General features: G+C 43.5%; 1 protein-coding gene across 5 annotated transcripts in view; it reads right to left on the bottom strand.

Annotated features, from left to right (window-relative positions):
- The window catches only part of LOC103092424 (zinc finger protein 345-like), a 64,305-nt gene that overhangs the window by 10,007 nt on the left and 28,726 nt on the right, over positions 1–25,572 (bottom strand). Inside the window, exons 1-2 of one of the 5 annotated variants that reach the window (XM_007490196.3) lie at positions 7,106–7,411; positions 964–1,086 (exon numbers count right to left, since the gene is read on the bottom strand). The exons of 3 other annotated variants lie outside the window; for them this stretch is intronic. In XM_007490196.3, the coding sequence (XP_007490258.2) occupies positions 964–1,086; positions 7,106–7,288 (306 nt within the window). In that variant the 5' untranslated portion in view covers positions 7,289–7,411. Of the gene's footprint in view, positions 1–963; positions 1,087–7,105; positions 7,412–25,572 lie in introns of those variants that run through there. One more of the 5 variants, XM_016432812.2, reaches the window with a different exon arrangement.

The following is a 25,572-nucleotide window of genomic DNA, read 5'->3' as shown; positions in this document are numbered from 1 at the left end:
AGCTCCCCAGTCCATCTTGTGTCAGAGTCAGGGAAGGAGCTCTGTTACAAGGGAATCACTTTAAAGGACTGATATATATTAATTTAAGGTCGCCAAGGAATTCAGCTATGTAATTCCTAAATGAAAAACTCAAGTCAGCCGTCAGCCTTTTTTGGAGTTTAATTACAATAGGAGCAAGAAAGGAATTAGAGATAGAGAGAGAAAAAGGGAGAGAAGGGAATAGGGCTTAAATACCCCTTCTGTTTAGGCTGGGCTAAAAGGCCCAAGCCCTTAGATAGCTGGGGCAAAGAAAAGAGATCAGTCCCTATCACTCACGTGACCAAAATGGAGAAACAGTCTCAGAGGCCCCCACCTTCAGCTTCCTTCAGCGCAAGCTTCTCCCAGTCCACCGCAATCACCCCGACCAAACTCCTCAACCCCCCTCGAGTCTCCAGAGCCTCCTATCTTTAAGGAAACCATCCAAGTTCCTCCTCTCAGTTCTCCCATCTACCAATCACTGTTCATCAATTTCCCTGTGCCAATGGAGGCTCTAGCTTAACCCAGGACCGCCCAGAGGTTTCTGGCTTTTGCACATGTCTGTTGAAGGTCATATTTTCAAATAATTAAATTTTGATCTAGGCTGCAGCCCTTACTCAATCCTGTTAGGATTGAATAGGGTGGAGATTGATTCCAAGTATCTCCATTGTATCAATTCTAAAATCAATCATGATTCAAAGAAATTCCTGTTCTATGCTTAAGCATAGGTCAAAGTCCTTTCCATTGTTCAGCAAAAGGTTTCTGTCCTAAAGTAATCTGAAGAAGGGAAGAGAAGGAACCTCCCATGCCAATGGGGTTCCCATTCCAATAGACTATCAGTAAGAAATTTTCCAAGTATGAAATATCCCAATGGTGAAATTTCCAACATTTATAAGTCTAAGGAATTTTGAGGTTTACAGCTCCCATCTGGGGCTGGAATGCACTGACCTGGGCTGGGAGTCTGTCTGTCTCCAAGGCTATTCCTGGGACTCCAGGATCCCTGTTGAGGCATTCAAGTACCCCCAGTGAGTCCATCTGGTGAAACTCCTCCATCTTTTCCTGGTCTTGTCTCTATGAGGGTTGAATTGGGAATTTTGACAAAATAAGAGAGCAGCTTGTAATCATTTAAGTTGTAATGAGAATATATTAGAGTTGTAAATTCATATTATCCCTTTATGTCAGAGGAAAGAAAACTTCTAGCAGCTTTTAACAATTAAAATTTAATTAAAATAGAGATACTAAAAGAATATAATAAAATGAATACACCAAAGGAGAGAAATATAGGGGGAAAGTAGAAAGAAAATTTCCTAATGTCTATACTAGTTTTCCTATAACTATGTATATTTACTGCCTATTAACTACCGCTAATAACAACCATCCCACAAAGTTCCAACCCAATCAAAATCAACTCAGTGCTTACTCCAACCCCAATTATATCTGTCAACAAGGACCAGCCACCTTCAAAAAGTTCAAGAAAGAAAAAAACCTAACAGTCTAAAAGCAAAACACAAAAACCCTCTGAAGGCTAATGCTAAAATGCCCTCTAACTAAGCTCAGGCCTGCAACTAACCACCAACCACCAACCCAACACACAGCAGAGAACTTCCCCCTAACTGCTCGACCTGTCAGGAACCCACAGGCTGACCAACTGATGTTGGCCCCCTTTTACAACCTTTTCCCTACTTCACTTCCTGTCTATGATTTCTACTTCCTGTCACTGTGAGCTGCTTAATCCTTACACATCCAGGTCCCTGTGATTTGGCTCTCCCCTGATTGCAACAATGAAGGTACTTAGCTCTTCCTTGATCATGAAGATTAAATTGTAATTCCCCGCGTATTTTTAGATTTTCATCCCCAAGTGTAAAGTGTAAAGTGTGAGCCACAAAAAGGTGTGAACACCCATTTCATACACTGAGTGGGAGATCTGTGACTCACTTGTGAAAGAGTGGGCAGTCCTGGAGTGGAGTGTCAGCAGTGATTGGGAGTCATAAAATTTAGGGGAAGTGATGCAAGAGAAAAAGATCTTTAAAAGTGGAAACAGACACACACTTGGAGTGGAACCTATGAGAAGCAATTCTACTGGAGATGAGGCTGATAAAAGAATCTGCTGACTGAACTGACACATGAGTGTCAGTTGGTCAGAGGTGAGTGTGAAGGCTGACTTTAGTAAATCATTTTGGGGATTTAGTAATTAAATTCCTGGCGACCAATTAAATATATTCAGTCCAACCACAAATTTAACATCCCCCTTTAAAATAAAAAAGGAATAAAGGATTCCTTTTTACATCTCCACACTCAGGGTTATATCCTCCACCCCCCACAACCACCACTCCACCCCCCACTTTCTGGCCCCTGAATGGTTCTCCAGCCTAAGCTCTTCCCAACAGGCCTCTCTTAGCCCAGGAATGTCTGATTTCTCTGCCCTTATGAGCAGGAGGAGCTGGCCTGGAGCCCCCTCCTGGGGCAGTCCCTCCCCTCTTTCCTCCAGTGTAGAAAAGCCCATCTTCCTTACTGCCTTTGGGCTCCCTCTCTGTGTAAAGATTAAAATTTTGGGGAAGCTGAGGCAGGTAGAAATTAGTTTCTCTCTACAAGGAGTATTATTTTTATGAGGTTTATTAAAGGTCAAGGGTTAAAGAAAATACAAGCAAGAGAAGCACATGCTAGGTGGGCCATGAGCCCCACCCAAATTTCACTCATATCATGAGACGCATCTGTTTGCCAACAGAGCTAGGAAGAGAAGCCCCCGCCTTGGGCGGAGACCCTCTAAATAATGATTTTGCTCTCGGCCCAGGTGAGAACCCAGTGAGATTACAAAGCACTCTGGGGAAGTGGAGCAAGGATTTGTGGGGATTGAATCATGGATTCAAGGCTATTTTTACATCCCTCCGATTGATCGTTATTGGGGAAAGAAGTTTCCCCAAAAAGGATCACAAAAACATAATCAACTTAAACATTACAACAATTTGAGGATAAGAGAAAAAAAAAGAACAAAACCCATTCCTGAGAATGAACGTAAAATCAGCGACGGAATGACACCTCTCTGTTAAAATAAGAATCTGGTCCTTTTTTTTCTCTCCTATAGTATGGCAACTTCCTGTAGCCTTGGCTGAAAATGGGGAAGTAAAATTTGCTGCATTCTGTCCTACAGACTTGTGGGATTAGAAATTACTTAACTGGACCCTAATACAGGGGCCTGTGAGAAAATTTATTCTTGCCTTCTCAAAATTTTGTGTACAAAGATTTTTGATATTTTGATACTGATTTTGAATTCTTCTTTAATATAAATATATTTATATATAAAGGGTTTATATTTTTCCCTTTTTCCTTTTGTTTTCATTTTTATTTTCCTTTTGAATTAACTCACACACAGCCACAACTAAACCTTGCATCCTCAGCTGGACTCAGTGTTTTTTCTTCTTTTTTCAATACTTCCTTCATGGGGATTGTATTTCATAAAATCCAAGATTTAAAATTTGTTCGAGATAGATCTTCAGAGAAGAAGCTTGCTAACTGACTGAATCCAGAGAATGAACTGTTTGCAGAAAGATATCTAAACCCTTTCACTACAGGAAGATCCCGAATGAACCTTGGGGTGCAGTTGATTGAACTTTTTTTCGAATGTACACTCATGCCAAAGGGGACTGGCCCCCTAATGGGCTTTTGTCAATGCGCCCAGCAAAACATTGGTTTGCTGTCTTTCTCTCCTCTCTATTTCTCCTAATCTACAACTATTGTAGTTTTCCTCTTAGTGGGTAAGTTTTGTATACACTTGCAGTTAGAATTTTTTGGGGTGCAGGACACTTGCATTTACTGATCAATTGGGGAGACTAGTCCCCCAATCATCATCAGGGGGGATTGTGAATTTTAAAATCTCCATCTTGCTCGGTCTAGCACCCAGGATTGTGCACACCCACACTACACGAGCATGTGATAGTCAATGACAAATCAGAATTAACTAACTGCCCACCTGGGCTGTCCTAAGCCAAGGTTGAGCCACCATTGGCACTTGTGAGGCACAGGAAGTGAGGTAGGGAACAGCCTCTGGAATTCGCTCACTTCCTGGGGACAGAGCTAGACGCCAGTTCATGCTAGGAGCTTGAGCAGAGAGGAGGCCCGCAGACAGCTTTCCTTCTTCAGATCGGTCAGGTGAGTCAAGGACTGATTCTCCATCCTACCTTGGCCTTCGGGCCTAAACTCCCTCTGGCTCGGCCAGAAGGTTGAGTTAACCCTTTTCCCTTTCCTCCTCTCCCCTTCACTCCCTCTCCCTTTTCTTACTCCCTTTGTGATTAAACCACCATAAACTCCATTCTGACTTGAGTGTTTCATTAACAAATTTCATAAGCAAATTCCTTGGCGACCATAAATTAATATTATAACAATCTTTAAAGGTGAATTTTCACAACATCTGGGCCAATTGCTCTTGGTGGGACCTGAGCAGAAACCTGCCCTGTTCTCCCTCCCAGCTCAGGATCTGGCTCAGCCCATCCCTCCTGGGGCCAGGCCTGGGCCTCTGCACCCTGAGCTGGGAGGGAGAAGGGACCCAGAGGGCAGAGGTTTTCCCTTCTCTTCCCAGGCTGAGGCTGCCCCACAGGGACCTACACAGGGTGAGGGGCCGCAGGAGTCACCCAGGGCCAGGCCTGCCCTCAGGGGAGAGCCTGCTACCAGCAGAGGAAGGGAGGCATCCTGGGAAGAGAAGAGGGTCTGAAGGGGCAGCTGAACCCCTCCCTCTGTTCCTCCTCTTCTGCCCCCTCCCTTCTCCTCTCCAGACCTCCAAGAGGCAGCAGGGCTTTGGGATCCCCCACAGGAGGGGAGCAGGGAAGCCTGGGGAAGGGGAGCCAAGGGAGGGGCTGGGAAGGCACCCAGTTCAACAGAGCTCCTGGCAGGGAGGCAGGGACCCTGGGGAGACTCAAGTGTTCCTGGGGGCAGCTGAGCCTGGAGAACCAGGATGAAGGCTTGCTGGGGTCTCCTGGGGGGCACCTGGGACCCTCTGACACAGCTGAGGCTGGGAATTCCTGAAGGAACTGGAACCGGGGAGCCCAAGGCCTGGAACCCAATCAGGACCAGCCCAAGGGCCAAAAAAGGGGGCCAGGAAAGGGCTTTGGCTCCCGGGGGAGAGGCAGAGGGCGGGAAGACAGAGCTCAGGGATCCTCAGAGGGCTGGGTCTGAGGGCAGCCCAGAGGAAGCTCTAAGCAGGAGCTGGGGGCCAGGACACCTGGGTTAGGAATCTCTGGGCCCCTGGAACAGCCCCTCTCTCCCTCTAGACCCCTCCCCAGGGTTGGGATTCCTCCTGGGCCATCCCCCACCAGGCTGCACAGGAGAGAGCCCCCCTCTTCCCATCCAGGCCCTCTTTCCCTCCCCCACCATCCCCCCAGAGTGCCTAGATACAGCCTGAGGGAGGTGGGAGCAGCAGAGAGCTCCTGGGGGAGAGCAGGGCCCCATGGGGGGTACTGAGAGAATGGGAGGCCCACAAGGAGGGGCCTCCTGGGGATTCTGGGGGAGTTTGAACCATCTCAGGAGAATCAGGGAGGTGAAGGAGGAAAAACTGGAGAAGGGGGAGAGCAAATAGGGGGAGAAGAACCAGGAACAGAGCCTGGATGTGACCACGAGGCCAGGGTGGGTCGAACCTGACAAGAAACTGGCCCAAAGCCAAAGCCAGCTCTGGGGAGGGGCTGCAGGAGGACCCCCGGAGCTCTCCCATCCCAGAAGTACTTAAGGAGCTGCTGGAGGCCCCTTGGGCTGGGGGAGGGTCACGGGGGTCCCTCCCAGTGCACCAGGGGGAGATCCTCCAGCCAGGAAGCCCTTCCAGGGGGCCAGGCCAGGCTTGGGGTTCAGAGACAAAAGGGGGAGCCGCCAAGAGGCCATTTCCACTGCAGGCCCAGCACTGGGGGCTCCCTTTGCCAGAGGGCAGTCCTCCCGGTGGGGAAGGCCCTCCTCCTCCTCCCTCCTGCAGGGCCTCCTGGGCTCTCTTCCCCTTCCTGGCAGCCTCCATTCAGCCCCTCACGTGACTTTCCTCTGGCCCACCCTCCCCCCCATCAGAGCCCCCAGGATGCTCTCTGGCAGTCCCAGCCCTGATGGCCCCATCCCCCTCCTCCCTGCCACCCCCTCTGGCCCGGGACACAGCAGCCTGCCGGGGGTCCATGAGCAGCACCTCCAGCTCCCGGCCAGGAGCCCTTCTCTGGCTGTCCCTCCCCTGCTCCAACCACTGCCCTCCCCGGCTTCCCTACAGTCCAAAGGACAATCTGGCCTCCTCCAGGAAGCCCTCCTGAACTCCTCTTCACTCTCCGCCCTCTCTCTGCCCATTATTGCCTGCTTAGCCTGAACGGAGCCTGCTTGCGGTGACTGAAGCTGAGGCTGCCCGAGGGGCGGGGGAGCAGGAGCTCGGGGGTCCCGGGCCGAGGCTGGGAGGCAGGACTCCTGGGTCCTGACTGGGGGAGGTAAAACTGCATCCAGCACTGCTCCCCACCCCCTCCTCCAGGCCCTCCGTTTTAGCAGGGAAGAAGATCCCGAAGAGGAGGCCGAAGGCCACAGCCGACCCGTCACACACCGGAGCAGCCCCGGGATACACCGTAGCCCGCAGGAAAGTCGCCCCCGGCGCTGCCCGTCCTGCTCCCCGCGTGCTCTCGGCCCAGTCAGCCCCGCCCAGCTGCAGTGCCAGGACGCGGGGGCTCCAGGCTGCCCAGGCCGGCGGTGTCGGCCCCAGAGGGACTCGTACAAGGGAGGATTCGAACGCAGCCCTGCTCTGCGCCGCCCGCCCTCCCGCAGGCTCCTCCCCACTGTCCCCCGGCACCGCTTCATCATTACCCAGGTTTCAGGCGCGGGTAGGCGCAAGTTCTACGGCCGGGCACGGAGCCGAGGCGGAGAAGCTTTGCAAGCGAAGGAGGGGGAGGGAAATGGGCACGACCTCAACTCCCGGCTTCCCGGAGGCCTCTGCGCCTCCCGTGCCCGGCTTGATGGTCCCGCCCTGCCCCCTGGGACTGACCACCCCTCCGAGCCTCCTGTCCAGCCCCCGATCCTCCCCTTCATTCCTCTGCACCCACTGCCGGCCTGCCCCGCCCCTGGGGGACCGAAGCCCTGCGCTCCCTCCGCTCACTTTTGGGCGCTCCGGTCTCCTGGCTTTCGGGAAGACGGAAAAGGCTGCCGGGGCCTCCGGCGTCCCCACTTCCCAGCTCTTCTCTCTCCTAACACAGCTCGGGGCGCTGCGCTTTCCTCGGGGTCTCAGCATTCCCGCTTTGTGCGAGGCAGGAGGGGGGCGCGAGGGCACCGCGCGGGGCATTCTGGGTAGCAGATCGATCTGCCGGTGGGCTCTCGTGCTCCGATGGGTCCTTTCTCGGGCGCCGCTTGCCAAAGCCAGTCAGGAAGACGCCCAACTGCGAACTCTGCTGTGTCCCGGAGGTGCTTTTACGGCACCGGAAGCTCCAGAGCAGACCGGAAGGAAGAAGCTCTTCCGGCCTGCGCTGCTGCTGTGGAGGAGGATTAGAGAGTCGGAAAAGAGGCTCCTCCCTGGGCAGGAGGTACTGGGACGAGCCGGCCTCCGTGCCGGGACAGCCAAGACCCGCAGCAGCGTCGGGAGCCTCCCGGGGAGGGTCATGGAAATAAAAGCGCCAAACACGTGTTTCCTGTGCAGTGCAGCGTTTGGGAGTCCGGGGGCTTTGGGGACTTTTGTTTCCATTCCGGGTACCCGGGAAAGGGAAGCCGGCAGTTAAACTGAGCAGCCGCGGGCTTTTACAACGCTGTTCTCTCTCTGGGAAATATCTTTCCTGCTCTGGCTCCCAAGGACCCCGCACATCGCTTCCTCTCCCTCGTGAAGCTTTCCACGTTGAAGCGGGAGGTGCATTGGCAGCGACCTGCTGCCAGTTGGTGTTCACACGTTGCATTTTCTCTTCCAAAGTGCTTATTCACAGCGTGAAATTGCAGGAAAATCCCCATTTGGCGGGCCGTGGGCTCCTGGGCTGTGGGGTCAGACTTACCTTGTCCAGAGTGAAGAGAAAATCCTTTCTGGCCGACTCCTTTTGACTCCAACACTTGGTATTCAGTCAGAAGAACCATCATCCCAAGGTCCGGGAAAAAGAAATCTTTCCTCCCTCTTCTGGGGGGTTTCTAGGAAGAAGAAGAGGCTTGAACCTGCACTCGGGACACTTGGGACGTGGTCCTTACACTTTAATGATATCCTGACAATTCAATATTCTGGAGAAACTGAGATGAGTGAGGAAAAGACTTTCCCAAGGTCATACTGCTAGCAAGTGTCTGAGGAAGGGATGGATACAAGCCCATGTCTTGCCAGTTCCAACTTCAGAATCCTATCTACTAACCCTTGAAACTTTTCTAAGGAAGATCTGGATTGTTCAAATGAGCCTCAGAACAGTCCTAGCAGTGCAATCCTGGCCAAGTCACTTAAGCTCTGTTTGCCTCTGTTTCTTCATCTGTAAAATGGAGAGAAAAATAACGTGGACATTCCAGAGCTGTTGTGAAGATCAAATGGAATAATAATTATAAAGCACTTAGCACATTGCCTGGCCCATAGTAAGCACTATATAAATGTTCATCATTATTAATTGTTTTTATTATTAAAATTCATGCCTTGCCCGGTATCAGAATTCTATCCACTACCCTTTGAAGTCTTGCTAGGAAGACCTGTATTCAAATCTCAACCGGGACAGTTACTATCAGTGTGTCCCTGAGACACTCACTTGGGTTTCTAGATTCATCAGACATTTCCAGTGACTTCTCTACTAATCATGATTTGGTTGAGATTTTCATTGTCAAAGGGGGTGACCATACAAGCAATTCCCCCCACTGATGAAATCACAGGTGCATCTCTTATATGTATAGTTCAAAAAAGTTGTTTCTGTTCCTTTTCCCCCCTTCTTAGGGAATGTTCCTTATGGGAGTTGGATAACTTAATGCTCATCTTTGCTAAGTTTAATAAAAGGTCTTTTTTCCTTCTCTTTGTGGGAAGCAGGTGACCAGGGTTATGGGGAAAACAGATGCTGTGTATTTCCCTGTGTTTAATAACAGATTTCTTAAATGCTTCACTGTTTTGCTTTGTTTTGCCAACAGGTGGCAGATGATCTAACTTGTTTCTTTCCAGATGATCTGGACCACATTTCATTGAAGAAAAGGTAAGATCATGAGGACAGGGTGCATTTTTCCATTCTTATTTTTGTATCTCCAACAGCTACAAATGTACAGGCACCTAACAGCTTGGTCCAGGGGAAAGAACACTGATCCCATGGTCAGAGGCCTGGATTCAAATCCTACCTCCTAAGTGGGGAATTTCCTTGGGCAAGTCATGTCAATTTAGTGGGCCTCAGTTTCTTCATGCCTGAAACAAAGGGGTTGGCCTGGATGGCCCTGGAGTTTCCCTCACAGCTCCGTACTTTGGATCCAACAAATTGAACAGTTCAATCAATTAGACAGCTAAGAAGATGATGAGTAGTTATAATTGGGAAACATCCTGTACCACGTTTTCTGATCTACAGTTTCTCTTCTGCTCACAGGCAAGGTTGGATCATGTCATTTTTTAGTGTAGATTGACTTATGGCTTGTTCTTTTGGCCGGTATTCTCAGCTCTCCAGGCCTTTGGGAAATAATCAATCTTTCCCTATTGTTGTCAGTATAGTTTTCTTAAAAAAAACAAACTCACCTATTGAGGATCAAAATCAGAAGATATTTCTTCCATGCAAATGAAACAAAGCAAACAAAATAGGAAAGATGGAATCAGACAACCTGAATCCAGGTCCTACATCTGTCACTTCTTCCCTTCATGAGTGTGAGAAGCCATTGATTCTGTCTTCTCTTCAACTTCCTCCTCTATAAAGTCCTCAATTGCCCCTGAAATGAGTGGCTTCTTCTCCCTTAGAGCAGCTCCCACAGAGTTCTGGGAAGGAATATTACAGTATCAACCCCAGCATGGATTTCCTGTTCTCCTGTCCCCTCCCTGGTTTCTGCTTTTGTTGCCTTTCTCTCTTAGAGCCCAATTCCTATTGAATTAGTCAAGGAGCTGTAATGTTTCTAGGATCAGAGTAATTATCAGTTCCTCACAGGGCATTTCCTACATTCATCAAGAAGTACAGCCCAAAGAAATCAGTAATTCATCTCGTGTTTCTATTTCTAATAGCTAATTTCAATTCAGGCAGGGGAGGGCACAGCCTGGGATTCCCCGGGAAGACAGCGCAGCTGCGGAAAATGGACAATTTGCCTGGGGCCAAAGTCTCAGATCATCAGAAGCATACACTGAGAGCCAGCCCTCCTCATTCAGATTTCTGACTGGAAAGGGGAGGAAAAACCATAGAGATGGTAAACAGTGCATAGTTGCAACACCCTCCAAACACAAAGAAAAGCAAGAAGAAGGGGATGACTTTGGACACATTTTATGGAGCAAAAATGCAAAATACAGAGGAGATAGAAGAGGAAACACAAACAAATCCTCCAAAACCTTCCATAAGAAATGGAAATTCTCCACAAGCTCTTGAAGAATTTAAATTGGAAATTATCAAAAAGATGGAAGCCTTCTGGCAGGAAAAACGGGAAGCAATGCAAAAGGAACTCAGCAATCTGAGGGACCAAAATATGCAAATGCAGAAACAGCTAGAAGCCTCAAAAAACAGGTCAGACAAAACTGAAAAGGAAAACCAGTCTTTAAAGGTCAGAATCGGGCAACCGGGAAGACAATGATCTTGTAAAAGAGCAAGAATTAATAAAGCAAACTCAGAAGACTAAAGAATTAGAAGATACCATAAAATATCTCATTGACAAGGTGACAGACCTGGAAAACAGAGGAAGGAGAGACAATCTGAAAATCATTGGTCTACGAGAAAAGCCAGAAATAAACAGTAATCTTGATATCATAATACATGATATCATCAAAGAAAACTGCCCAGAGATTCTAGAACAAGGGGACAAAATATGCATTGAAAGAGTTCACAGAACACCCTCTACACTAAATCCCCAAAAGACAACTCCCAGGAATGTAATTGCCAAATTCCAAAGCTTCCAAGCAAAAGAAAAAATCTCATAAGAAGCCAGAAAAAGACAATTTAGATACAAAGGAACACCAATCAGGGTCACACAGGACCTAGTAATTTCCACTCTGAACGACCGTAAGGCATGGAACATGATATTCAGAAAATCAAGAGAGCTGGGTCTTCAACCAAGAATAGGCTATCCATCAAAATTGACTATATACTTACAGGGGAAAGTATGGGAATTCAACAAAATACAAGATTTCCAAGTGTTTGTAAAGAAAAGACCAGAGCTCTGTGGAAAGTCTGACATCCAAACACAAAGAGCAAGAGAAACATGAAAAGGTAAATATGAAGGAAATGGAAAAGGAGAAAAATGTTATCTTTTTCTTTTATTCAAACTCTCTTCTATAAGCACTACATTTATATCAAATTATATATATATATATATATATATTAATATGTGGGGGAAATGTAATGTGTAACTCTCAAAAATTGTATGCATCATTAGAGTAGTAAGAAGAATCATGCATAGGGAAAGTTTGGGGCATCAAAACAATATGGAGAAATGGGGGATAGAAAGAAAAAGGGAGAGGGGAATCATTGATGGCACTAAGATATACTCCAAGAAATAGGAAAAAAAACTAAATAGAATAATGTTTCTCACACAAAGGGTACGCATGGGAAGGGGAGGGGAAGGATTCTCCTATGAGAAGGAGAGGAAGAGAGCTTTTACGTAAACCTTACTCTCAGTGAAATCAACTCTGAGAAGGAAGAGCATCTAGATCCATTGGGATCTTGAATTTTATCTTAACCAACAGGGTAAGGGAGAAGGGAAAACCAAGGCGGGTAGGGGGGAGGGAACACAAAAAGGGAGGAAAGGAGAGGGGGAGAAGGGAAGGGAACACAAATGGAGGGGCTAGAAAGGGAAACATATCAAGGGAGGGGACTAGGGGGACTGATTTAAAGTAAATCACTGGATTAAAAGGTTATAGCTAAAGAAGAAGGGTCAGAATTAGGGGAGGCTATCAAAATGCCAGGGAATACACAAGTGACAATCATAACTTTGAACGTGAATGGAATGAACTCACCCATAAAACGTAGCCGAATATCAGAATGGATTAGAATCCAAAACCCTACCATATGTTGTCTTCAAGAAACACATATGAGGCGGGTAGATACTCACAAGGTCAGAATTAAAGCATGGAGTAAGATCTTTGGGGCCTCAACTGATAGAAAGAAGGCAGGAGTGGCAATCATGATATCTGACAAAGCCAAAGCAAAAATAGACCTGATTAAAAGGGATAGGGAAGGTAAATATATTTTGTTAAAAGGGACTATAGACAATGAGGAAATATCACTAATAAACATGTATGCACCAAATGGCATAGCACCCAAATTTCTAATGGAGAAACTAGGAGAATTGAAGGAGGAAATAGACAGTAAAACCATAGTAGTGGGAGATCTGAACCAACCACTATCAAATTTAGATAAATCAAATAAAAAAAATAAATAAGAAAGAGGTAAAAGAAGTGAAAGAAATCTTAGAAAAATTAGAGTTAATAGATATATGCAGAAAAATAAATAGGGACAAAAAAGGATACCCCTCAGCACCACATGGAACATTCACAAAGATTGACCATACACTAGGTCACAGAAACATGGCATACAAATGCAGGAACGCAGAAATAATAAATGCAGCCTTTTCAGATGATAAGGCAAAAAAAATTAATAATCAGTAAGAGTACATGGAGAACCAAATCAAAATTAATTGGAAATTAAATAATATGATACTCCAAAATCTGTTAGAGAACAAATCATAGAAACAATAATTTCATTTAGGAAAATGACAATGGTGAGACATCCTTTCAAACCTTATGGGATACAGCCAATGCAGTACTCAGAGGAAAATTCATATCCCTGAGTGCATATATTAACAAATTAGGGAGGGAAGAGATCAATGAATTGGAAATGCAAATAAAAAAACTTGAAAGTGAACAAATTAAAACCCCCCAGAAGAAAACCAAACTAGAGATCCTAAAAACGAAGGGAGAAATTAATAAAAATCGAAAGTGACAGAACTATTGAACTAATAAATAAGACTAGAAACTAGTACTTTGAGAAAACAAACAAAATAGATAAAGTACTGGTCAATCTAATTTTAAAAAAAGGAAAGAAGAAAACCAAATTAACAGCATCAGAGATGAAAAGGGGATCTCACCTCCAATGAAGAGGAAATTAAAGCAATCATTAAAAACTACTTTCCCAATTATAGTAGTAGTCTCTTGGTAACTGAGGATGACGATTGTCTATGTGTGCTTTCATCTGTGATGTAGATGAGTGTGCACAAAAACACATGTGCATGAAGGAGATTTAAGGGGAAAAGTCGATGCACAGACACAGTCCCACTCTCTCGGCATTGGAAGCCTGGGTCCATTGGCATGAAAAATCGTTACACCTGGAGACTTCCTCAGCTCCATTGGATAGCCTTGTTGTCTTTTGTGCTCCAACACTCCCTAAGCACCCCACAGTGCTTTGCTGCGTCACCCTCTCAGCCATTGAACTTTCTTATTGGTTTCTTCCTTCTGTTGGGCCCAAGTAGTCTTCACATGCTGGGTGAGCAAAGCCCTGGTTCACCAGGGGTCTGTGACCTGATGGCTACCCTCACAACGTTTGGCCAGTCTGTCAAACCCGTTGGCCAGGGTGTGGCCACTGCCACATGCTAGCAGCTACTAGGAGCTACAAGTGAGAGCTGGGTGTCAGGTGAGGGTCAGAGGTTGGAGAGCTGCCTAGGAGGGCACGACAAGTCCTCCATACCAGAGATACTACTCCTCCCTGAGCACCCCATAAATATATCAATCTAGGCGATATGGATGAATATTTACAAAAATATAAATTACCTAGGCTAACAGAAGAAAAAAATAGAATTCTTAAATAATCCCATATCAGAAAAAGAAATCCAACAGGCCATCAAAGAACTCCCTAAGAAAAAATCCCCAGGGCCTGATGGATTCACAAGTGAATTCTATCAAACATTAAAAGAACAGCTAATCCCAACACTATACAAACTATTTGACATAATAAGCAAAGAGGGAGTTCTACCAAATTCCTTTGATGACACAAACATGGTACTGATTCAGAAGCCAGGCAGGTCAAAAACAGAGAAAGAAAACTATAGACCAATCTCCCTAATGAATATAGATGCAAAAATCCTAAATAGGATACTAGCAAAAAGACTTCAGCAAGTGATCAGGAGGGTCATATAGTATGATCAAGTCTGATTCATACCAGGAATGCAGGGCTGGTTCAATCTTAGGAAAACCATCCACATAATTGACCATATCGACAAGGAAACCAACAAAATTCATATGATTATTTCAATAGACACAGAAAAAGCCTTTGATAAAATACAACACCCATTCCTATTAAAAACACTAGAAAATATAGGAATAGAAGGGTCATTCCTAAAAATAATAAACAGTATATATCTAAAACCATCAGCAAACGTCATCTGCAATGGGGATAAACTAGATGTATTCCCAATAAGATCAGGATTGAAACAAGGATACCCATTATCACCTCTATTATTTAACATTGTACTAGAAACACTAGCAGTAGCAATTAGAGAAGAAAAAGAAATTGAAGGCATTAAAATAGGTAATGAAGAGACCAAGTTATCACTCTTTGCGGATGATATGATGGTCTACTTAAAGAACCTAGAGAATGAACAAAAAAGCTAATCGAAATAATCAACAACTTTAGCAAAGTTGCAGGATACAAAATAAACCCACATAAGTCATCAGTATTCCTATATATTTCCAACACATCTCAGCAGCAAGAATTAGAGAAATCCCATTCAAAATCACCTTAGACAAAATAAAATACTTAGGAATCTATCTCCCAAGACAAACACGGAAACTATATGAACATGACTACAAAACACTCTCTACACAATTAAAACTAGACTTGAGCAATTGGAAAAACATTAACTGCTCATGGGTAGGATGAGCCAATAATAAAAATGAACATCCTACCCAAACTGATCTATTTAGTGCCATACCCATTGAGCTGCCAAAATTTTTATTTTTACTGAATTAGAAAAAACATAACAAAGTTCATTTGGAAGGACAAAGGATCAAGGATATCTAGGGAAATAATGAAAAAAATACAAAGGAAGGGGGCCTTGCAGTTCCAGATCTCAAACTATACTGTAAAGCAGGGGTCATCAAAACAATTTGGTACTAGCTAGGAGACAGAAATGAGGATCAGTGGAATAGACTTGGGGTAAGTGACCTCAGCAAGACAGTCTATGATAAACTCAAACATCCCAGCTTTTGGGACAAAAAATTCAATATTTGACAAAAACTGCTGGGAAAATTGGAAGACAGTGTGGGAGAGATTAGGTCTGGATCAACACCTCACACCCTACACCAAAATAAACCCAGAATGGGTGAATGACCTGAATATAAAGAAGGAAACTATAAGTAAATTAGGTGAACACAGAATAATATTCATGTCAAACCTTTGGGAAGGGAAAGACTTTAAAACCAAGCAAGACATAGAAAGAGTCACAAAATGTAAAATAAATAATTTTGATTAATCAAATTAAAAAGGTTTTGTACAAACAAAACCAATGTAACCAAAATTAGAAGGGAAGCAACAAATTGGGAAACAATCTTCATAACAAAAACCTCTGACAAAGGTCTAATTACTCAAATTTATAAAAAGCTAAAGCAACTCTACTAAAAAGCAAGCCATTCTCCAATTGATAAATGGGCAAGGGACATGAATAGGCAGTTTTCAGTTAAAGAATTCAAAACAATATGAGGTATTTAAAATCTTCTTAGGTTTTGGGGTACCATATCTATCAGTGTTAATCTAGCAAAACATTTATTTTTCCTGAAAAACATTTCTTCAACACAGGTTGAATTAACATCCAAAAAAAGCACAGAATTTATAACTGAAGTGACTTCACTGGAGAAGAGAGGGATTGAGGCTTCAGGGAAGAAGACAAAATAATGTCTTTAAGGAATTAGTTATCTATTCACTCTTTTCTGTATAGTAGTTCTCATTAATTCAGATAGAATTTTATGACTCCATCAAAGAGAAACTACAGCTTCCTCAATCAGTTGTTAGAACACTTCATTGTTTCAATTTATTTAATAATTTTTATTTTTACTATACAAGCAAAACATGTTCAATTGAGACAATCAGGCTTTGTAGAGCAAATTTTGGGAAATCTATATACATGGGATAAAAAGAGCTGGTGGAAATATACCTGAATTGTAAAATGGAAATTTGAACCCTAGACTTCCATCCCCAAAAGTCCTTGCTATTTCCCAAAATTTCCTATAGTTTCACCTGAGTCTCCTCCTGGGTGAGATCACAATTAGTATTTAACTGACTCTCCACCTCCCAGGCTCTCTCTACTTGTCCATTGCAAGATGTAGTAAGTTGTGAATGGGCTAATCAGCCCTAGGCACATGGTTTTCTTATTTTTTATTTCTTTATTCCTTGATTTCTAATAATCTTTAATAAACATCATGAAATATAATATTTCTACTACTAGAGACTAATTTTAATTTTTACAGAATGGATTACTTGTTTGAATTTTACCAAACTAATCTTTACAAATTATGGCCATACCATGTAATAAGTCTGTGTGTAAATCTTAATCACTTACAAGCTACAGAAAGTTTTAGTAGCCTATCATCTTAAACTTGAAGTGTCCATCTACTCTTGCTAGCCACATGGACAGGAATTCTAGTAATACATAGCAAGACCGACCTGTCCAAAAAGGTTGTCCTTTCTACTACACCTTCTTACTAAAATAGAATTTCTCATTGTCTCCAAAGTAGGTATAATAAAGTTTTTACTGAAATGCTATGTCCCCTATAGCAAAAGCAAGGGGTTAAGACCCATTAGGTCTCATTGTTAATGAAACTTAGAAGTAAGTTTTGGTGTAAATTTTCTTTGTATTTTGAGCTACTGGGAAAACTGAATTAACCCCTAGATTTCTTCAGTTAAAAACATAAAATTTTTCTTTTTTAAAATTTGTTCATTTAATTAATTAATTTAGAATATTTTCCCATGGTTACGTGATTTGTATTCTTTCCCTCCCCTCCTCCCTCTCTCCTAGTCAATGAGCAATTCAACTGGGTTTTACATGTGTCATTGATCACCTATTTCCATATTAATAATATTTGCAATAGAGTGGTCACATGTCAATTTTAGATTTTCTACAGCCTGATTAGTTTTTAAAATCCTAACAAACAGGAATGTCTATACCCCTACTTAAGGATTAAGTGTTGAGGAGGATGGCCTATGACAGACATGTGCTAGCAAATGACAAATCAGAAACAACTGACAGACACCCCCCCTCCCGGGCTGTCCTAAGTCAAGCTTAAGCTACCATTGGTACAGATGAGATGCAGGAAGTGATGTTACAAAAAAGTCTATATATTCGTATCACTTTCTCACATGACTCTCTTTTTGCAGAGACATGGCTCTGGCTCTTTTGTGGAGACGTGGCTCTGGCACTCTCTCTTGGAGATGTGGCTCTCGCTCTGTCTCTTGCTCGTGGAGACGTTGGTCTCTGTTGGCAACTTGGGGAGTGATGGGCAGAGTTTGGAGTCTTGGGTCTTAGCGGCTTGGCAGCTTGGCATGAGCATGCTAGGTGAGTGCGTTTAGGCTGATTCCTTTTTCCTTTCCCTTCCAAAACACTATTCTCTTTGGAAGTCCCTAATCTACTGAGGAGGCCTTGTGACTGAGTTCTCTGAACTTCCCTTGGCTTAGGCTAGGCCAGAGAAATCTTATACCCCTTTTCTCTCTCTCTTCTTAATTCCTTCCCTCTATATTAATTAAACCACCATAAAATTTCAAAATTATTGATTTTACATTTTGTGATTTTTTTCTAGCTCTTGCTTGGTTTTAAAGTCTTTCCTTTCCTAAAGATCTGACAAGTATACTATTCTGTGTTCACCTGATTTACTTATAGTTTCCTTCTTTATATTGAGGTCATTCACCCATTCTGAGTTTATCTTGGTGTAGGGTGTGAGATGTTGATCCAAACCTAATCTTTCCTACACTGTCTTCCAATTTTCCCAGCAGTTTTTATAAAAAAAAATGGGTTTTGGTCCCCCAAACTGTGATCTTTAGGTTTATCATAGACTATCCTGCTGAAGTAATTTACCCCAAGTCTATTCCACTGATCCACCTTTCTGTCTTTTAGCCAGTACCAAATCGTTTTGATAACCACTGCTTTAGAATATAGTTTGAGAGGTGAAGCTGTTCTTAAATCTCTTCCTTTGGACTGACTCATGGTGAGTAAAAAGCTGACTCTTAACTGCTGGATTTTTCTGATGAGACTAGCCTCAGGAGAAACCTATCCTCTTGAGAGAGGCTCCCTGTATCCCCAGGTCCTCAGCTACAAGGGCCAAAGCTTCTCCAACTAAGGACTAACTCTCCCTGCCCAGTTTGAGTCAAGGGCTGGGAGTAAATTACTTATTGCTTAGGCTAGATACCTTACCCTATCCTCTCTGATTTCCTACTTCACTCTTTCTATGTTTCATAAATAAATCTCTTTGGAATAAAATTAAATTCCTGGCTACCCTATATGAATTTTAAAATCTCCATCTTGCTTGGTCTAGCACCCAAAATTGTGCACACTCACACTACACAGGTATGTGCTAGTCAATTACAAATCAAAAATAACTAATTGCCCACCTGGGCTGTCCTAAGCCAAGCTTGAGCCACCATTGGCACTTGTGAGGCACAGGAAGTGAGGTAGGGAACAACCTCTGGAATTCGCTCACTTCCTGTGGACAGGGCTAGATGCCAATTTGTGCTAGGAGCTTGATCAGGGTGGAGGCCTACAGACAGCTTCCCTTCAGATTGGTCACAGGAGTCAAGGACTGATTCCTTCTCTACCTTGGCCCTTTGGGCCCAAACTCCCTCTGGCTCTTTGCCAGAAGGTTGAGTTAACCTTGTTCCCTTTCCTCCCCCTTTCTGTTTCTGACTTCCGTTGTGATTAAACCACCATAAATTCTATTCTGACTTGAGTGTTTCATTCTAGTAATTTCATAAGTAAATTCCTTGGTGGCCACAGTTTTAATATTATAACAACCTTCAAAGGTGATTTTCACCATTACAGTTTGGCATACCTCAAAGGGTTATCGAGTTCCCTCAATAAATTTCCTGAATTTTCTTGTCTTTTCACCTTACTTCCTCCTCACTCAGTCCTTTTACCTCCTAACTCAGCTTAAAGACACAGCTGCCAGAATAGGTGAGTATAAAACACTTTTCCTCTCTTCTCTTTTCTCCTTAATTTAAATTGGGGTCAGCAGGTTTTTTTCATTTCCTCCTCCCTTTAATTGTAAGGGGACAGCTGGGTGGCTCAGTGAATTGAGAGCCAGGTCAGGCTTATCTAATCAACTGATTAGCAATTAGGAAACTCTGGAGAACGGAGCTCTTAGGAACTCTTACCTTGCAACAAAAACAGCCGAGTACAGCTAGGGAGCCAACTTAAAGCCCATTTTCCTGTTTCAAGGCCTTTCTAGTCTTAAAAATTTAAGTGGGCTTTGCTCAAGGAAGATAGCACATGGTCCTAGCAATTTTAGCCTGAGGGCTAAAGAATATTGCTGGGAACCTCCCATATACACACATTTAAAAAGGAGTTTTAGCTCTACCCTTTGTTTACAGCCTATTCACTCCTAATCAGCCCTTTTCATACAGCCTCTGCCTCCCCACATAAGGCTTCGTCTGGTTTCGTCTAATTGTGACCCCTCCCAGAAGCTTAGCCTAAGAGAAAAGATAAGGAGAATTTACAACAGAATAGACCCTTGGCAGTAGACAGTAAAGAGAGCCGCCTACTAACAAAAAAAAGAGTTACAGGCAACTTAGCAATTGACTTAAAAAAATAAATAAAATAAAATAAATTTTTTAAAAATGTGGCTTCAGCCAGTACATGATTTGCTTAGGAATTGGCTTATAAGTTGAATAACCAAGCACATGGGATTCCTAATAGGTGTTCCTATAGGGTGGCTCTTTTCAAAGACTATTAGTCTCTACATGACCTTTGCTCTCCTCTTTCTTAGGATTATACTTGTAGTTGTATTAATATACCTAATCTCCTCTAAGAGAGAACACTCGCTTGTTCCTTTTATTAATCAACAAATTAAGGAACAAAATACTTTTATTAGTCAACAAATTATGGAACTGAATACTTTTATTAATCAATGACTTAAGGGACAAGATGAGTTTATGGAAGATAGATGGGGAGAGATCAAAACTTTCCTGCAAAACATTAAAAGAGAGTTAAGAACATCCCACAATAGGAGTGATTTATCTCTCCATTCCCCATCATTATCAGATTCCCTGACCCACTCTGCCCAAAACAATTTGGCTCAAATAGCAGACCCCTCAGACCAACCAGTTCCTCCCCCTCCTGACCACCCAGCCCCTCCCCCTGACATTCCTGCCCCTCACACCCTGGCCCCCCCCATCCATGTCTCCTACCCTGTCCCTTCAGCCCTGCCTCCTATTCATGCCCATCCTGTCCCAGTCCCACCCCCACACCATGCTCCCTGCCCTGCCCCTGTTGATCCCGCCCCCATAGTACTGCCCCATGTCTCATACCCTGTCCCCTCATCCCCACCCCCTGTTCGTATTCCAGCCCTTCCCTCCACCCATGCTCATGCTCCCATCCCCAACCCTCATGCCCCAGCACCCAATAATCCTAACCTTTTCCCTTCGCTTGCCTACCCCACTGAAAACAGAGCAAGTAGCCTAGAAACAGTAACACCAGATAATTTAGACAGAAGTTTATTTCCATTGAGGGAAGTACCCACCTTTAATAAAGAAGGGAACGTGGTGTCTAAGACACTATACACCTTTTAAACCTGACAATTTAGAAAAATTCAAGCACAATGTTTCATCATTTGAGGCAGAACCAATATTGGTTATAAAAAAATTAGAGAATATATTCAGAAACTTTGACCCTTCTTGGTTGGATGTGGAAATTTTGTTACATACATTTCTAACAAAGAGAGAGAAAAATAATGTCATCTCTCTAGCTAATAAGAAAAGTGGTAGAGGAGCTCACCATTGGCCAACTGTAGATCCACACTGGAACCCCAATGTTGTACAAGATCACACAGAACTAGTCCTGGCCAGAGAAGCATTATTAAGAGCCATGAGAGACTGCTCTGATAGACCTGATACATGGGAAAAATTTGAACAGTCCTGACAGGAAATTGATGAGAACCCCTCCCACTTTATGGACAGACTTATTGACATAGGAAATACATATATGGACCTTGATTTGACCAGAGAAAAGGACATTAAACATATACGCAGACAATTCGTTAGTAATTGTTGTTCAGTAGTAAAAGACTACTTTGAAACTAGCTGTCCCAACTGGGAGTCTATGGACCTCGAAGAACTGAGGAAAGTAGCAACCTATGTCTATTGGGGTCAAGCAAAACAACCTGAGACTCACAAAGGGTCAGGGAATGACTTAATGAAAGAAATTAAAAGAATACAGGAACACCTGAAAATTAAGGGAGAGACCATGGCCCCTTTGCAGGAATCCACAGATAAATCACTAACATACCCCTTAATATGCCTTTCCTGTGGGAAGAGAGGCCATGCAACAATGGTCTGTAGGAGCTGGCTATGAAAAAATGGAAATAATAACAACTTTAGGAATAATAACTATAGGAACCACAATGCCAATCAAAATAATGACAGTGCTCAAAACGCAGAAAATGATAATACCCAACAAAATGCCCAACAACAATATATAAGAAATGGAGCTCGACCACGCTACACTCAGGGTGAACATCCCCAACAGCATGGAGGGTCCCAAAAAACTGCCCAAGCATCTTTATGAAGGTGTGAAGGGGGGTGAGGGCCTTGGAATCAAAGAATGAAACCTTTGATTTTCCAGACCCTGATATTTTAATGCCAATAATCCCTATACATCCCCCCCCCCTCCCAAAGAGTAAGGAACCTCATGTCACTTTAAAGGTAGGAAATTCATACTATGACTGTCTTTTAGACACTGGAGCATCTAGGTCAGTTCTAGTAAGCAAACCAGATGAGCAATATGATTCTATTGGCTCCCTAAATGTAGTAGGTGTTTCAGGAAAACCTTCAAAGGTCCCAAAACTACCTCCTCGCATGGTACGCGTGGGACCCCTAACTGTTGAACACTCTTTTCTTTTAATGCCTGGATCCCCCACAAACTTGCTGGGGAGAGATCTACTATGCAAATTATAAGCCACAATAATGTGAGCCCCAGATGGCTCTCTCTCCTTAGAAGTGCCCAAGGAAACCTTAAATTTACTCCCTGTATTTCTCTCAGAGAGCTAGGAGGAAAAGGAGCCTCCTACCTTTGAAATACCTACAGATATACCAGAGTCTCTGTGGGCCACATCTTCTACTGATGTAGGCTTACTTAAATCAGCTGCTCCTGTGAAAATAAAAACTAAATCCAGCCCACCTCCTTGCATTCCTCAGTATCCTCTCTCCAAGGAGGCAACAGAGGGCATTACCCCAATAATGAACTCATTAATTGACCAAGGAATAATTTTCCATTGTAAATCTGAATACAACACGTGCATCCTGCCCATTAAATAACCGAAAAGGGGGCCCGATGGCAAACAACTCTATAGATTTGTACAGGATTTGATGGCTGTGAACAATCACATTATAAAGAGACACTCCGTAGTTCCCAATATCAATACTATTATTTCTTCTATTCCTAGCACAGCTACATACTTTACAGTAGTAGACTTGTGCTCAGCCTTCTTTTCCATACCCATACATGAGAACTCGAGGCATATTTTTGCTTTCACCTGGAATGACACCCAATATTCCTGGAGTCGTTTGCCCCAGGGTTATGTAGAAAGCCCGAACTTATTTGCACAAATCTTGGGACAAGATACAGATAATATAAAATTTAAAAACAGCAAATTAATAAAATATGTAGGTGATCTACTCTTGGCTTCCACCGATGCAGAAGCATGTCAGGAAGATAGTAAACACCTTCTTTTGTAATTGCACAAAAGAGGTCATAAGATCTCGAAGGATAAAGTTCAGTGGTGGCTCCCCAAAGTAGAATATTTGGGGTTCATTCTGACAGCTGGTGCCCTTCTATTTCTCCCAAGTGAATTGAGAATATTAAAAAATTGAGTGCTCCTACCACTAAAAAACAGTTAAGAGCAATTCTGGGAGCAATGGGGTTTTGCAGACAATGGATTCCTTGCTATGGGGAAATTACTAAACACCTTATAGCCCTAACAAGGGATTTGGTCCCTGAACCCCTCAAATTAGAGCTTGAACACCTGTCAGCTCTATCAGAGCTGAAAAAGGCTATCCTTTCTGCCCCTGCTCTAGGCATCCCAGATTACAACAAGCCATTTACTTCGTATGTACATGAGTGAAGAGGAGTAGCTTAAGGCATTTTAACTTAGACTCTGGGGCCTTCTCAGCGCCCAGTTGTTTATTATTCAGCCCAGCTGGACCCAATAGCTTCAGGAGCACCACCATGCCTTAGAGGCATGGCTGCTACTGTTTACTAGTTACAAAAACCATTGATCTAGTATTGGGATGCCCATTAACAATTATGTGCCCACATGAGGTAGAAGCATTATTGCTAAGACTGAGAACACGGGCATTTTCTGATCAGCGAATTACAAGATATGAAATAACCTTGCTAAACAATGAAAATATTACTCTGAAATGCTGTACAACCCTTAATCCTGCCACCTTGCTTCCAGACTTACCAACTTCAGGAGAACCATTACACAATTGTGAAACACTAGTGTCCATGGCAGAAAAGCCTCGAGATGATCTCTTGGACACTCCCTTAAACAACTCAGACCTGATCTTATTTAGTGATGGTTCTTCTTTCATGAGAGATGGCATACGCTACAGTGAAGCTGCTATAGTCACAGAATTTGCCACTGAGTGGTCAGCTTCACTGCCCTCAACATTAGCGCTCAAGGGGCAGAACTCATAGCTCTAAAACATGCTTGTATAATTGCCAAGGGTAAAAGGGCAACAATTTATACAGATTCTAGATATGCTTTTGGCATTTGTCACTCAGTCGGGATGCTATGGCTCCAGAGAGGATTTTTAACCTCAGCTGGAAAATCTATAGCTAATGCTGAAATTATTAATGAAGTCCTTTCTGCTCTCAAACTGCCTAAAGCCTTAGCTGTAGTTCATTGCTCAGCCCATACAGGTGGCACCAACCCTGTCTCTAGGGGAAATGACTGAGCAGATGCTGCTGCAAAGCTAGCAACCTTAGAAGGGCCTGACTTACTTTTAACATTAACAACCACTGATGACTTAACTTTATCACTTTCCTATAATGAAAAGGAAGTGGAAAAATGGAAACAAAAATTCAAAGCAAAACAGATTAATGGAGTATGGGTGTCACCTGAAGGAAAACCTCTGCTCCCTAGAAGTTTCTATCACCAAATTTGCCAATCTGTTCATAATAATGGTCACTTTGGTACCCAGGGCATCGTGGACTCTGTTAAGAGAGTATGGATAGCCCCTGGTATAACTACTATAACCTCTAAAGTGTGTTCAGCCTGCTCAACCTGCCAGGCATATAACCAACATGCCTTTTGTGGGAAAGGCTTTGATGGGCAACCTCTGGCTTATACACCTTTTGAGCACCTGCAGATGAGATTTTATAACAATGCCAAAGGCTAGACAATATAAATTTTGTCTGGTCATAGTAGACCAACTGACCAGATGGCCGGAAGCATTTCCTACAGCCTGAGCCACAGCGGCTTTTGTTGCTAAGGTGCTTTGAAAAGAAATTATTCCTCGCTTTGGCCTGCCAGCACGTATTGATTCCAATACGGGAAGTCATTTTACTGATTCTGTTCTAAATCAGATATATTCTTGCTTGGGGATAACTCCCAAATTCCATGTTCCATACCACCCCCAGAGTTCAGGCCAAGTTGAGAGGATGAACAAAGAACTTAAAACTATGATTGGCAAATTATGCACTGAGACCCATTTAAAATGGCCTGAAATTCTCCCTCTGGCCCTATTTTATCTTAGAAGTAGGCCTAGAGGGGACTTACACATCTCACCATTTGAGATGGTTTTTGGACATCCTCCTATTCAGGCTAAGCCTTTCTCCCCGGCTTATACATCGCTATTAGGGGGAGATACTACTATTGCTTCCTATATACAGGAATTACAGCACAAACTGCGTAAGCTACATGAATCTGGAGCTTCAGTACAAGCCAGGCCACTAGACTTCTCACTTCACGACTTGAACCCAGGAGACAACATATATATATATATATATATATATATATATATATATATATATATATATATAAAGAACTTCCAGCGTACAGGAGCAACCCAGCCTTCCTGGGAAGGACCATTCCAAATATTGTTAACAACTCCAACATCTATAAAGGTTGGAGAAAAGGACTCTTGAATTCATTTCTCACATGTAAAGAGAGCATCCTCTATTGAGACTGATTGACTGTATCCTACATATGCATTGGAGATTACTACCCATTGACAAGTGGAACTGTTTTATTCTGCTTTTGGCACA

This window comes from Monodelphis domestica, chromosome 3 (assembly GCF_027887165.1).
Source record: "Monodelphis domestica isolate mMonDom1 chromosome 3, mMonDom1.pri, whole genome shotgun sequence".
Lineage (NCBI taxonomy): Eukaryota > Metazoa > Chordata > Mammalia > Didelphimorphia > Didelphidae > Monodelphis > Monodelphis domestica.
Note: the sequence above shows the minus strand (reverse complement) of the source record. Positions and strands in the feature narration are given on the sequence as shown.